A 16,137-nucleotide genomic window follows, 5' to 3' on the forward strand; every position below is an offset into this window, starting at 1 on the left:
CTCTCTCTTATGACCCAGAAGACCATACTCTTCAGCTTGTGTTTAGTGTTTGACAAAAATTATTATTAATATTTCTTGATCTTATTTAGTAACAATTTTGGTCAAATGTACTGGTTCTTTCAGTAGCCGAAGTAAACGTACAATCCCTAACCGAGAGCATTTCTTTTCTTGCAAAATAAAGTCTGTACCTGAACTACTATTCAGTTCTGTTTGATCTCTTTGCTTGATATAAATGAAGAAGACATGATGAGGATAGAATCTAGCTGCAAATAGAAGGTATGTCGGGGAAATTTCTAGAAAAAAGGTGATATTTGCATGGGACATTAAAATATTGAGAACATTATCTTAAAAACAGCTGCTTTATTAGTCATGAATTTGAACAGTCTGTCTGTCTACATTCTCATAGTAGATACCATTTCCAAATTTAGAAATTCAGGAACCCAGGCAAGAGATTGGCTTTTAATACAGTTTCTAAAATAAGGTTTTGCAAACAAATGTTTACTTTTCACCATTGCTATATTGCTTATATCTAGGGTCAGGCTTTTTCTCTTTGGAAGATTCACTGTAGCTGAACTCTGTCCAATTTTCTCTGTAGTTTTATTTTTGGTTGTACCTGCCTCATAGGTAATTTTAGTATTTATCATAACTGTACTTAAAATTTAAAGGGATTCTTAAGTGTATGTTTGGATATATGTAGTTTTGTGTGTGTAATTTGTTTACATTTAATGTGTGTGTGGAGTACAGCAAATTCTAGGTCTGTCGCTGTTTTATATAAATAAATCGGTACTTTTTTAATTGTGCTATTTGCCAAATCAATGTGTGATAAGTGATATTGTGATCGTGTGACATCAGCACTGACATTCCGTATCAGATTGTTAGCAATACTGTTGAAGTGCAAGCTGCACTTTGTTGGTCATTAATTTTAAAGAATATGTTTGTGAAATGTCTCACAAAATGTGCCTATGTTTCAATAAATTAGTATAAAAGTTACATGGATGATGCATAAATCCTTCATCAGGCAAAGGTAACAATTGTTAAAATGAACTTCTGCTATGTGTATACAGCTGATTAATATGAGCTTTTTCCATGATAAAATTTCACATGTATGGAAAGTAACTATAGACGAGTTTTGGACTGATGACTGGTATTATTGGACTCTTTGATACAGTGCATGACTACACTTTACAGTACACTCTTACACACACACTAGTGTCCATAGTCACATCTTCACTGCCGTTGATGGGTAGCAGCTACCAGCTTCTGACAGCAACAGCTCATAATGACACAACTGCAGCAGTTAATTGGTTAAATTGCTGTTGGTCTTTGCCAGCACAATCATTCCTGGCTTCCCTCAAATTCCATGACCAGGATTTTTATTTTCTCCTAGACATGTACTTGTTTCGAAATGGGGCCTCCTCTTCGATAAAGGAGGGGTCGGTCTTTCTGTGTAGGCACAATATTTGTTGTACTGTAGTTTCAGCATGAGTATATCAGCGCTGTCATATGACACCCAGGCCACTATGGACTCTATGCATCCTTTTTCACTGCACTATACTAACATTTATACAAGGTATACAGAGGTTTCCTGTCAATGAAGACTTGTGTAGCAGATTATGCCTTAACTTATATTTTCTGTGTCACAGTCAGAATTACTTTATGACTGGCAGTTTACCAGCAGTCCATCTCGGCACCAAGCCCCTGGAGGATCAGGACCAGATCTCTCTCTCTCGCTCTCTCTCTTTGCAACTGAACTCTTGCAGTCATAGTAACATAATCTCTGATGAGAGACTGGGTTTGTCTTGTGAATAGGCTTCTACTTTGTCATATGTACATATCGCACATATAGCATAGGTTTACATGGTTCCAGGGAATACCTTTTCTTCCTGAGAAGTAGTCGGTCTTATAAAAGTGATAATTCAGAATAAAGAACCTCTTATGGGATTTGAGATAGTCTCTGAGCACAGATCCACATCTATGTGTTAAGTATTGTAGCTGTTTACTGAGCAGCCTATGAACTCTTTTATCAGCCATTTCTTATGAACTGGTATGAAAATTGACTCCTTGCCTGATCAGGCAATTTTCCTTATTCCAAATAGAATTAATTAGCTTATGGATCTTAGAACATAATATTTCACCTCCTGCTTGAATAAGTTCTGCTGGAATTTGATCACTACCTGGCGATTTATACCTTTTCAACTTTTCAGTGGCAGTTTCTACCTCAAAAGGGATAGGATCAGGTACTAATGGCTCAGCTATATGTATTTATATCTGCCTAACATCACTGACCCTATGTACATTCCATAACTGAGAGAAGTACTTCTTCCACCTTTTCAAAATGTTGTGGGGATCTGCAAGCACATCACCATTCTCATCCTTCACTAAGTTACTTCTAGGTTGGTAACCCGTCTTGAAGTTATTTATTCCTTTATACAGGACCCTGATGTTCTTGTTCTTACTGTTTGTTGCAAGGTCATCAATTTTATATTTCAGATATTCCCTCTTTTTATTCCTGAAATGCATAATATTTTTACATCTCATATTGTGCAGATTATCGCATTTATTTTACTTAGACCATGTAACCGCTGTTACGTTGTTGGATTGTTACTTTTGGTCTGATAATTTTGAGCATCCTTCATTCAGCCGTGGCTTATGCTTCTTCAGTTCATAAAATCCTAGACTGTTTTTGGCAGAAATTTTGATATTATCTCTAATAGTTTCCCGAGCTTTATAAATATCCACCTCTGTTTCTTAAGATTTCCAAAGCTGTGAACCTCAACATGGCACAACTCCTTACCACATTTAATTTCTTGAGAGTGAACCTCTCCATATGAATTCTGTGCAATGTTTGATTACTAACAATCTGTCTTTCCATAATTTTTGCCACCACCAGGCAGTGACCAGTATCAAAATCTGCTGCCTTGGTAATCGAACATCAAGTATACTTGAATTCCGTCTCCTATGTATCAAAATATGGTCAATTCTATTGTGTGTCTTCCCATCAGGAGATGTCCAAATAAATTTATGGGTGTTACGATGTGGAACATCATATTTTTGACAGTCAAGAGTTTTGGATGTGGCAAGTTTACTACTCTAACTCCATTATCATTACTAATTTTGTATAACCTCTCATTCTCATGCAATTCAAGTAACTGCTGGGTGGAATTTGGATGTTGCTGCATCTATATTCATGCCTCTCTCATCATTTTGCCTGCCATTATAGTTGAGTTGGCTATCTATTTTTGTGAGATATTTTCTTCAATCTTTGCACTTTATATAAATGTAAATGTACGTTTCATGAAGTGTAAGAACTTTTAATATTAAACTTTTACTTATTCCTCCTGGTGTAGACCAACACTTCAAGGGAAATGCTTTACATATATGATATGCATATGGTGTCCTAAGAGGACTTAAATCAGGCCACCATGCAAAACATTCACAAACCAACGGTAAAGAAATACAAATGTCACCAGGGCCCATATAACCACATGGCAACATTTTAAATTTATTGAAATGGATATTGTTTGTTATTACTAATTCGACACATTCCTGGTACAGACACACCATACGATTGTAGGTACAACATGTTTCAGCCTACGGGGTAGTGTAGTTGGTTGAGGCACTACGTTACAACCCCAAAGGTCACAGGTTTGATTTCTGATGAGGTAATTGGATTTTTCCATTGACCTAATCATTCCAGCCACACTATGGCCCTGGGGTTGACTCAGCCCCTAATAGAAATGATTAACAGGAGTTTTCCTGGGGCGTAAACGGTGGCTGGCATGTAGGTCTGAACCTCATTGCCATCTGTGAGCTGATTTTCTAGGTTCTAGACAATCCCTACAACAGGCTGTGAAGGCACATTAGACTTGTGGGACGTCAAGGCTCCCACATCTTCTAGATTCTAGATGTTTGAGCCTTGATAGTTAAAATTAGCTTATATGTTTCAGCCTATTGTGGCCAGTATCAGGTGCATAGGGTCTTAAAATCATCCTTCTGTCTACTATATCTCCGTACACTGGCCAGTGTTTACACATTTGGAGTGCTTTTACAGGTATGTTGTTCATGTAATGCCCTTATGTTATGAAATGTATTTTCTTTTTTGTTCTGTCCCTTATACTTTCTGTTGCCAGATTTAGTGTTCACCAATATGAGTTCATGTTTAGCGTGAGATTCTTGTTATGATTTTAACGCCGATGCCTTGGTTATCTGTTGGCCTATGCATACCCCTTTCCTACAACAGACGCATATCGTACTTGGAAGCCCTTTCGTTTGACGTGTTTGTCGCTGGTCGCCTTCTATTATGGCCGATAAACGTCGAAACATGTAAAGGTTTCATTCGTGTTAAAATGGTTGTTACACTTGATGGAACTTTCTCTATAATTGTAGTCTTTAGTCGTTGCCTCTTTAAAGTTAGTAATCCGTGGATGTAGGTAATACACGGAGTTCATGCACGTTCATGCATGTCTGCCTGATGTGTGGATACGAAGAGAAGATGGGAAGTGGAGATTGTGTATGAAGATGGGTAGTTATTTTTCTCCAGAATAACGAGAAATTCCAAATAATTGTTACATTACCCTCATTTTATACGATTTCGACCGGTCTAATGCATTACAAATATTAGAAAGAATTCATGAGTACCAGCAGATTCCAGCCTTTCTTTTTTACTTACACTTAACCTGATAGAATGATTACATTAACGAGAAAGCTGAAAAATGAAAACGACGCTCCCAGTGGGTCGTCAACTATAGAACCGGGAAAGCGGGTGTCAATACGGGACAGGCTATTGGTGAAGGAAGTGAGTGATTGTATATTGGAATGGAGTGTTTGTTAACCATAGAGTATGCCATATAATTTGCATTTATAAATAATGAGTATAATTCTAAACTAAAATGCATCAGCTTTAATTTAAAGTATACTTAGTACTGCCAACTAATAAGTAGAGTGGTGAAGTTCTGAAACATTGCATGAATGATTGCATAAGGGGTGGGCCATAATAATCTGCCCCTAGCACTGCGACTTTCAGTGTTCTGTTGTGCTTTTCTGAAACCTCACAATGGATACGTTTAGATGATCGGCATTTTGTGTCCTTTTTGTATACGTTGAAGCGAGGATTCTATAAGTGAATCAGTGTTTAGTGCCACAGTGATAACTTGAGTGAAGCAGTGCAGTTCCCTGCATCTTGAATGAATACAGTCCAGTTTTGATTGAGCCATGATCATGGTAAGCTCTGACACTGCACTCATGACCTGAAGAGGATCCTCTTCTCTGTGCACGTTATTTGTTCTGCACTGGTCCTTGCAGCAGCAATGCAAGAATGACACAATATCCATTCATTATGTAAATAGCAGCTATTGTTTTAAGAACAAGTATGTAATTTTCTTACCAGGTTCAGGAAATGGAGCAAACATTACCAGGTACTTGTAGAGTCAGATTTGAAGACCCACATCTGCTACACGATTTTTATTTAACTATTACCCCTGATGAAGGGTTCTGGGCAGGAGGGAGATTCCGGTTTCATATATATGTTACAGAAGAGTACAATATGGCAGTAAGTACAAAGTGATTGTGGAAGATGTATCATTTACTTAGGCATATGTTTATAATATAGTGACAAATGCATTATGACATTCTTGCTTTGATAATATGGTGCACTGCTTTTAGTATCAATTTTTTTTTAGTAGAGAGTGCAAAATCCGAACAGAGCAGAGAGTGGGGTACACTCATCCTGAAAGACATTTGATTTTGAGTGATAGGTTAGGTGAGGTAGTTTCATTAAGTTACACAATTAATTTGAGTATGATACAACAAAATTTGCTAATTTCTGCTTCTCAGTTTCAAGGGCTTTAGTATGGAACAAGAAAATTTACTGCACTTAATTTGGGCAAAAGTTACAGCAAATTGATATAGGTCTAATGGATTAGGTTAGGTTAATAATGTAGTTGGGGTTCTAGTATGGTACAGGAAAATTCGCTGCTTGGTTTGGGCAGAAGTTATATTAAGTGAGTTTAGACTTTGTTAGATAGGATAATATTTTTGGTCAGGGTTTCAGTTTTATTAAGTTAAGGCTTTAGCTGATGTTTCAGCATGTTGAAATAAAATTCACCATACATGGTTTTGGGCAAATTTATATTGCTTCTTTGTTCCTGTCCTTGTGAAGCTTGGGTACAATCCAATCAGAAAGGCCATGCAATAGGATGGGGAGTGCGGGTTTGGTCAGCTGTAGTCATTTGCTTGTTGACCAGTTCCATTTGTGTCACTTGGTACAGAGCCACACTCACGAGTGTTGCAGAGTGAACTCAGAAACTGAACAGACCATTGTATCACTGTCATTCCATAAGTTAGTTGTAGTTTTCTCCAAGATTGTATCCTTGCAGTTTTCTTTGTAAAATCATGCTGTATCGTCTCCACATGTTGAACACCAGACTTCCATTGTCTTTTTGAGATGCCTCCAAAGGTGTTGCTTAGCAGTTGCTCACTCTCAGCCATTTTAATTTTTTGGTATTGGAAGAAGTGTTTTCTGCATGGTCCGTGCCATGCCCAGTGATGGGCAGTGGACTAACAGAACAGAAGAGTTGTTTTCTCTATGATCTGCACCACACATTCTTACACGTGACACATGTTTTATGTGGGTTCCAATCTGAGTCTGTATAACAAGAGGCGAAAAATTGTTAAGAGTTCAGTTCAGTCAGTTGTTGGTAGGGCATAGTGATGAGAACTTAGTACCTAAAGAAGAATTGGAATTCAGCCTGTGAAGACTTAGTGTGTGATTAGAAGATTTTAGTCACTGCAAGACAGTTTTAATTCCATTACGAGGGTACAGCTAGTGAAGCCTGAGAATCCTAGTGTGTATGTAACGGTGAATTGTAAATTGTGTAAATCAGTGATAGTGCTGTATTGCTTGTAAGTATGACCTGACTGTATAAGGTGTTACTAAATCTATTCACCAATCCAAACCCCATCTATAGTCAGTAATAAAATGCTAAAGTTGTCCCTGTGCTTAACTAAGGCATATGGGGAGTGGATCCACATCTGTAGTCACTAATACATGTGACAATACTTAACTTGGGCCCAAATGAACTTTGTTGAACTGTGGTGGGAGGCATTACTGTGAGTCCTATGGAGTATGCAGTCTTATCAAGCTTATAGCATTTGTTTATTGGTTTGATGGTATGAGTAAGCATGAGGAGTTTATTCCTGGTGTGACATGGGTCATAGCAAACGTTCTTTTGTAGGCAGTTAATAATTTCATGTTCTTTTGAGCTTATGGTCAGCCATATTAAGACAAATGGAGTGATAGACGGCATTGTCCGTTATGATCACCGTATTTTTTCACTGTTGCTCATGTAGGCTATCCTGAAGTTTCATGAACCAGGTTTTGGATACTTTTTCATTCATGTATGTATGGTAATCCATTATTGCTGATTTCTTGCTTCAGCCTGAATACCAGTTACTCCTTAATAAATCCAATTTGTGCAAATTCCCCATGTAAAGTAATTACATGCATTTTTTCAGTAGATACTTTCAGAGCGCCATTCCCTTCAGACTCTTGCCAATATTTAAGGAAATCATGGTTTTAATTAATTCAGGTTTCATCAAGGTATAGAATAAGCCTTCCTTAATTCTCCGTCGTCTTCCTCCTCCACAGGAATATTGTTTGAGTAGCAGCAGTGTTGCTCTGTTTGAGTACTATCCTCCATCCATCTTTCATTGTCTTATATTGGAAACCTATGTCACAGACAATTCATAAGAAATCTGTTTTGTGTTCTGGAAATCCTGCCTGGTTCTACATACCACAGCAGTTTTTGCTGATGATGTCAGTGTTTACCTTAAAAACGTTTTTATGAAAGTCATCAGTATCTGTACTAGACTTTCCTTTATGAGAGGATTAAGTCACATTTCCTTTGGAATTCTGGTGCTTGTTTCACTGCATAGTACAGCCATACTTCTTCCCACAGCACATGCTTATGCCAGTCTTTTCTGAGCTGTAGCAGAGCAGTTATAGGTTCTTTGACTTGGGCTTGGCATTTAAAAGCTGTATTACATGCATTATGTATTATGTATAATTCTCCCACCTTGTTTATTTACCACCAGAAGGGTTTTCAAACTGCTTGTTTTCCTTGGCTGTACTGTACTGCTGAGAACAGAAATAACAACTGAAGGCTTCTGCTGAAGACTGTCCCTGTCCTCTGATGTATTTCACAGTGAAGGTCAAGCTTCATAACTAAAGGAATTGGGTTAGGCTGACACTTTCATTGTCATTTCACTTTTTGTTAGATTAGTGGTTTATGTGGGGTTTTATTATGGTGAAATAAAATTCACCATAGTCAGTTTGGGCAAAGTTACATTAGGTGAATTTAATGCTTTAATTAGGGATTTGATTTTGGGTAGCTCCTTCACTATAGTTATGGGCTGGGTTTGATTCCTGGCTGTGCAAGATTTTCATCTCCACAGCATCCAGACTTACTCTGGGGCACACCTGGCCTGTTGTGCAATGGGTATTGGGAGATTCTTTCTGCAGGGGGTAAAGTGGCAGGGGTGTGTAGCTGACCGCTCACTACCATCTAGGACAAGAAAAATGGAGCTATACCCCCACTTCCCCATATATCTTCATGACATAATTAAGTACAGGGAGAGCTTATCTTTATTGTTAGGTTACGTTAATACTTTGTTGTTTTAGTATGGAATAACAAAATTTGCCAGTTCATGTAAGATTTGAGGTTTTCAGAAGACTGATTTCTTCATTGCCAGTTCATGTCTGTCACGTGTTATACAACAAAAGTTTTGCCAATTAGGGATCTAATTAAAGCTTCTTTTCAGCAAGTGTTCACCAGCCAGAATTTTTCCCAGTATTTTCCTACAATGAAACTGATCACACTCACTGATGATTACCTGATTGAAAGGTGTCATAATACCTCAAATTATTATCTTATCTCCTTATATACATGTGGCATAATAGCCCTCTGATAGGAAAATGTTTTTACTGCCGTCTACTTGCCTGTTTGCAACATCAGCAGTCCCATTATTACACTCTGTTGGTAATCTCTGCCTCCTATGTTACTGATCATGTGTATGTACTTAGCATCTTATCTCAAAGTCTTCCTCTCCTGGCTGATTATAATAGTTAACAAATCAAAATGTGAATTGTAACAGACCCAATAAAGTATTTAAATAAGTATCTAATAGCTACAAATTATCTGCCAGATAAGTGCAGTAAATCACCATTCTCATCAGTAACGCTAAACAGAGATAGTGAAAACAACTTGCCTGTGTGTGTACTTCACCCCATGGAGTGATCCATTTATGTCTCCTGAAATTACATTTTAAACTTAATTTGTTTCAAATACTGGATAAGTTAGATGTTTTTGCATATAGCCACCATCAGTGAAGTGCCTGACAAAGCTATGGCATCCCAACATCAGTGAACATGGCGATATCTGCTTGAGTTTGTTACGTCAGAACTCTATTGATGGAATGGGATGGGCACCAACCAGGAAGCTCAAAGACATAATCTGGGGTCTCAACTCCCTCTTCACTGTAAGTTACACTGAGTTTGTGTATGACATGGTTGAGCTCAGATTTGAGCTCTCTTGCAGTTAAATTATTTTGCCATGAACTGTCCTTCAGAAATCAAAATGTCAGGATCATCATGTAAACTTATTTATAGGTACTTTTCAGCAATTCTTCCTTAAATATTAATTTCTTCATTCTCTTCCATTTTGAGTCATCCTCCTGTCCTTTCCCTTGCTTCTGTTTCTTCCAGTCTCTTTCATCCATCTAATGCCTCTTTCTTTCCACCTTACCTGTCCTTGACCTGCCTTGTTATAGTTCTCTGTAGATTAATCTCTTGTCTGTAATACAACTTTTTCTAGAACATTCATGAATTTTAGCCATGACCTCTTTTTCTGCAAATCTGATCATTTTCCATACTCTCCCCTACCCCCACAATTATTTTCTATATTTGCTTATTTTCTTTACTTCAGCCTTTAGACCAGTTTCATCATGTCTCATTTTCCTTCTTACCATTTATTTAATGCTGTTTCTCCACATACTATTATTGCTGTTACTAGTCCCATTTTAAATAACTACCATTCTTCCAGTGACCCACCTTTGTTCCTTGTTTCTTTTTTCAACAGTCAATCAAAAATAACAGTGGCCTAGAAAATGATGGCACTGTTTTTATCTTTGGTGAATTCTGAAGCATTCAGTACCTGCATGTACACGTGCATGGATGTGTGAACTACAGAAGGAATCCTGAATGTGTTGTTTTAATTTATGTAAGCAAATAAATCTGCAAGGGACTGTATTTGTGTTACAAAAATTAAACTGGTTTGTAGATGTTAAAGCAGTCCTTGAAATTAAGGTACAATTTAGGAATCATCCCTTTATCACAAAGAAACCATTCCAAGACAGGAGACAATGTTGAAGGGAGGTAATTCAGTGACATCACTACTTTCTGTAGTGCTCTTGTTACAGAACTTAACCTAGTGGTAATAATTCTGTTGTTGTTATTTAAATTAGCCAAAGAAATCATTGTATTTCAGCCACACTCCAGTGCTTCCTGGAAGAGCCTGATGTGATGAATCACACATAATGGTGTAGTGGTCAGCCCTCCGCTTCATATTTGTGATGTTTGAATCTTGATTGGATCACTAATTTTTTTTTGTAATTGTCCTCAGTCCCAGCACATTTGCTGGGTCACTACTTAAAATTGTTCATGGCCACTTTGTTAAAACCAGAAATAGTTACGTACAGTGATCTAGATAGAGTGTCTACTCAGATCAGTGTTCATAATTTAGGAAGGTGACACAACATCATAAGGTGAAAAAGAAACAATGTGATAGATGCTTGTAAATTATATGAATATTCATTTAATTTGCATTTGGTTAAGAAAAGATTACAGCAGTTTCCTCTAGGAATCTGGAACCGCATGGAGACTCTATGTTCCACCACATGCATTTCTCTTAGAGGATCAAAGCTTGTAAATAATGAACAAAATGTCACATTAAGGGAGGTGCAGTTAACCCTTTCCAGTCATTGCGTTTAGAAAAATTTCTGCAGCCAGGTCATCAGTAGTTTTTAAATGCCTGCCGAACCACTCAGTGAACTGTTTTGCCCAAAAAGTTGGTGCAAAAAGGGCATAAATTTAAGAAGCCAAATGTGTACTTACATTTTCGATTGTCCAATTCTTGGGCCAACTCAACACTGCTGTAGCATCTGACAATGAAATGGTGATAGTATGGTGATAGTCTTCAGTACCAGACACAATGAGTCATAGTCTGTCCATCAAGGAAAAAACTATTCTTGAATCTTAATAGTTTGCATCCTGTTGTGTGTCTCACATAAGATATAAAGCATACAAGAATATACCATCTACACAACAACACTCTGTATTTTAAAACAAAGAAGACTCTACTGTATCGACATTTGTTTTATTAAAGCTTTTATGGATGCGACACATTTCGGCACCTATATCAGGCCATCATCAGGTGTACAGTGTTCGGCTTTAAGCTGCTGAACTGCATCCAATTATCATTCTATTCTTGAAATGAACAGTTTTTCAGAATATGGTAAGTTACATAGTTTGCCTGTAAATATTCCATAATTTGGAATTATGCTCTAAATGTAACAGGTTTCACATTCAGCTAATACAAATAATCTGATGACCCACTTCATTGTTTTTTTTATTATTTATTATAAGTTTTGAAAATTATTTTGTGCTTTAACCTAACTGTTGATTCATCTATTACAATGTTTCTTCCAGGCACAACATTTTTTCTGAAATTGTTTCTCTATATGTTTATCACCCCATGTAGTTTCTTGTGTTTCTGATGGCCTGATTACTTTATTCAGTGGCATCATTGCCCATTGTCATGTCTTCCCACCCACCAACACACAGTAACACTTGTTTGCTGTTACTCTCACTTCCCCACATTTTGTTGCTTGAGTCTTCAGTCACAGTTTCTCCTTCAATTTTCAAATTAATCTCATCATCATTGTCAATATCGGGTTCTTCACTTAACATATCACTACTAGATTCTTCACCTGCAGCACACAAGGGATTATATCTAGTTTCTTCAATCCAGAGTGCTGTGGTTCAGCTGAACGTAAAAGCATGCTACTAACACATGACATGCCATAATATATAAATGGCATTGGTTCATCCAGAAGTTCAAATTTTGACTTCCAGATGGCAGAAGGTGGCAGACAAAACATTCATGCACATGTTGGTATAGTCTACAGTGCAAACTAGTGACATGTGATTGAAATATGACCGCAGAAGCATGAAACAAACTTTGTTTATAGTATATCAACATTTTTCCATGGAAGCACGGTCACCATGTTGATTATATATTGACGTTTGACTGGAAAGGGTTAATTTAATTGTGCTTTATAAAGTACATTACTTATGTTTGTCCCTAGGTTTTTGTAGCTTGTGTCTAATGTGTAACTTCAGCATTCAGGGTTTAGCTGCATGATATGTTAGCTGTTCCATTTTATTCTACATTGTGGTTACCATCTTCAGGGTGAATGGAGATAGGAGAAGGAAGTGGGCCCAAGATCTTGCAGTGGAAGTTGAGGTAGGGGTGTAAAGCATGATGCTCAGTAAAGGGAAAGGATTTATGGTTAGGAAAAGGTGTCAAGGAAGATGTGAAAGCAGACTTCACTCACTTTATATCCATCTTCACAGTTAAGTTGTGAGGGGAGTTTGACTGTTTTGGTGGCTTCCCTGATATTGCATGGGAGGTTAAGTGTGTATGATTGCTAGGGCTTCACTTACATCAAAGCTGATGCTGTGTTTGGTGTCAGTGAAGTGTTCAGCTGATCACTGTTTTTCTGGTCTGATGTTTGTAACATGTTCTTATATTCTAGGGGAGTTGTAATGGCTGGTTTGACCAGTATACATTTTGTGTCCAGTCCCCTCCCTTTTGAAGCACCATGCTACACACCCCCACTCGCTTACTGTGCATTAGTACACTTCTTCCTTCATTCACTGTGAAGACAGCAACTGAAACAGCCTCAGTGTATGCTGCAGCTAAACCCATAAACTGGTGTCCCACCTTACATTACTTATATTAGCACTAAATAAGAAATAATGGGAAATGAATAAGTTCCAAAGGGTATGGAAGTATACATTTATGACCATCTTAAGGTACTACAACAATAGTGTGCAACTGGGGAAAACCATGAACCCTGAGTCATTGGGTGTCTGGGCTGAGATATGAACCATGTTCATACCTGCATATGATGAAGTTGTGTTAGCCAGTTCACTGTAACACTTGACGCTTCTTCCATTGTTAGACAGTAAATTGTGAATCAAATTTATATCAGGCTGTCCCCTGGAATATAATATTAACGTCATAGTGGACATTTTATTTAATAAACCTATGCCCACAAACATGTTCAGACAATATTGTTTCCCAAGAATGTGTTTATAAATTACAAGGAATACTTTCTTATTAAGATTAAAGGCTTTATTGGTGTATTTGTATTTCATAATTAATGGGTTTCCTGTCCAAATTGCAGGACCTATTGAATTTTGATGATCCCCTGAACATTGAAGCGGCAGAACTTTACCTCAAGGATAAAGAAGCCTTCCAGAGCACAGTACGAGAATATGTAACACAGTACGCCAAGAGATGAGATAATTGTTACGTATTATTCAAAATTCTTTAGGTTCCTAACTGCTGATTGCTGGCATCTGACATAATTTGTCTCCAGATAAGTTTTATACTGGTTTGCTTTTAAAATTAAGACAAATTGGAGATGGTTAATGTCCATGTTAGGAAATGATATTAATCAGACAACAAGGGAAGAAAGTAAAAATTATACCCACGAGGTCATTCTTCTCATTTCTTCCAGTAATGAATCTGAGTATGATGTGATTGGAAACATGCAGTAGGCTATGTCATACTGGGACCAGTGGTCCACAGACATTATTAAAGCATGAACCCCTTATATAAAAGTCACTCTGTAAACCTACATGCAAATCTGCATTTTTGTTCCTCTGAGAAGCTCTGCCTTGTATGTCCCTTTCTCTTTCAATAGTGCACTTTACCTGGCCCATCCCTATACAGTTAAATCTGTATATGTTGTTTCACACTCATTTCCTTTCTGATTCAGCTGGAACATTTTATAGAAAAAAACACTTTATGAAACAAATAAATAGGAGAAAAATGCTGTATTATTATTATTATTATTGTTGTTGTTATTATTATTATTTTGTGTGAATTTGCATAAAATTGATATAGATAATTGAGAGGGAGGAGGGGGTGAATTGTCCGAATCATTTTGGGTCCCTTCAAGTGGCTTGCAGGCCCTTGTTTTGGAGCCACTGGTTAGATGTGTTTTGCATACAATGTACAAAACAATAACACTTGAAATTGAAAGCACACATTGATTGGAAGTAGGTTCTTCAAACTCCCTGCCTCAAAAATAACAGAATTGTAGTACATTTCTAACTGTAACACCATTTCTAGTGCTCTGCAGTTCCTCACTGAACTGTATGTTGCAGCACTTTTAACCAGACATTTCATTGTAACATAGTAAGCCTTATGTTAACACATGAAGAAGTATGGCTGGTTCTGGTCTTGTATGATTTTGTATATTACAGAATGTATTTTTTAAATGTAAATAATATTTCCAGATCCTTACTAGGACCCTAGTCAGATTTTAGATCTTTTATTTGTAACATATTCCATGGCTCAACACTGGCTCATAGTACCTTTATATTGTTGCTACAGATTGTTTTGTAAAAACTGAACTTTCAGGAGTGACCTCCCAGATTAATGGAAGCAGAAAATGTGGATAATCAAATGGTCTGCACATATCTTGCACATATTTGTATAAAATACAAGTGGCATGCAATAGAAGGCCAAGCTGTAAGCACTAGCCAGTTTGGATTTTCACAGGTTAGCAAAACCTGCCTTATTTATAATTAGCTTACATTTTATTATGAATACTTTGGGGGAGTTCAACAGATGAAAGTTACAAAATGTAAGAATTAGGTAATACTGTGAAGTAAAATGGAGGCTGTAGCACTTGCACTCAACAGCCTGAAAGACATTCTGCTTACCTACTGAGTCAAGTGGCTCAGTGCTACAGCACCAAATATCGCCCCATGGCTGTTAGCACTTCCACCTTATATCAGGAGCTCTCAGGTTTGAATATTGACCCAGTTACTGACTGTCTTGAGATTCTAGAGGTTTCTTTATCCTCTCCATGCAGGTGCTGAAGTAGTAACTTAAAATGGTCCATGACTGGTTCCCTCCAGTCCAGTTGCAGTTATCCTACTGTGCAGCGCATAAAACCTCTGAATTATAGTTTTCCCTTCTATCTAGGCCAGTGCCAGGGTGGGGCTTTAAAAACAGGCCATGACCAATTCCTTTCTGATTTACAGTCTTACTAATCAGAGATGTTAAATCAAGTAACAGATAGCTTGAAGCAGACTGATGTAGCAGTAGTGCTCTATCCAGGATATACTTGGTACATCGCTGATGGGTTTCTCAGCGTCTCAAACAAATCTCAGGACAGAACCTGCAGATAATCCATAATTGCTTCAAATCGATACCTGTCTGCCATGTTGCTTGAAATGGCATAATTAACCCCTTGCATTGTAATACTCAGACCTGTAAGGTAAGTGCTGTCCATTCTGCCAACACAGAGGAAAACCAGCAATTTTTGTTAAATGGATGGGGTGGTATGGACTGGATTGATCTGGCTCAAGATAGGGATAAGTGGGGGGCACCTGTGAACATGGTAATGAAAATTCAGGTTCTGTAAACTGTTGTGAAATTCTTGAATGGCTGAGCAACTGGTAGTTTCTCAAGAAGGGCTCAGCGCCATGGAGTTAGTTAACCTAACCTTTATATTTTTAATTGTTGCCAACAGAAGGCAATTTGATCATCCTGACAGATTTTGAGATAGACTCCTAGTATCAAATTACATTGACATTTATTTTGCATGCTAGTATTTCCTTCATGTGACCTCTCCTTAAGGGCATAACACAGATCTGGCCAGTCTGTCACATAGTATAGAGAGCTCTGGCAGGGAATCAGGCTTAAGGGAATTACAGTGACAGACACAAAATGTGCAGATTAGGGAATCTTTGAAATTTACAAATCAAACTGTTGCCTGATC

At 37.6% G+C, this 16,137-nt stretch overlaps 1 protein-coding gene across 3 annotated transcripts; it reads left to right on the forward strand.

The window, feature by feature from the left end:
* The first annotated feature begins 3,836 nt into the window (after positions 1-3,836).
* On the forward strand, positions 3,837-14,666 carry LOC111868495 (NEDD8-conjugating enzyme UBE2F). 3 transcript variants are annotated; one of them, XM_023859186.2, is made up of 4 exons: positions 3,837-4,795; positions 5,387-5,548; positions 9,373-9,534; positions 10,542-13,513. In XM_023859186.2, the coding sequence occupies exons 1-4, from the start codon at positions 4,685-4,687 to the stop codon at positions 10,575-10,577; spliced, it is 471 nt and encodes a 156-aa protein (XP_023714954.1). In that variant the 5' UTR covers positions 3,837-4,684; the 3' UTR covers positions 10,578-13,513. The 3 variants fall into 3 exon arrangements, with proteins under 3 accessions (XP_023714954.1, XP_023714953.1, XP_023714955.1); XM_023859185.2 differs by lacking the exon at positions 10,542-13,513 and adding an exon at positions 13,525-14,666 and having other exon boundaries at positions 3,885-4,795; XM_023859187.2 differs by lacking the exons at positions 3,837-4,795; positions 10,542-13,513 and adding exons at positions 4,822-5,220; positions 13,525-14,666.
* Positions 14,667-16,137: the final 1,471 nt, after the last annotated feature.

The sequence above is a fragment of the Cryptotermes secundus genome, unplaced genomic scaffold, assembly GCF_002891405.2.
Source record: "Cryptotermes secundus unplaced genomic scaffold, Csec_1.0 scaffold206, whole genome shotgun sequence".
Classification (NCBI taxonomy): Eukaryota; Metazoa; Arthropoda; class Insecta; order Blattodea; family Kalotermitidae; genus Cryptotermes; species Cryptotermes secundus.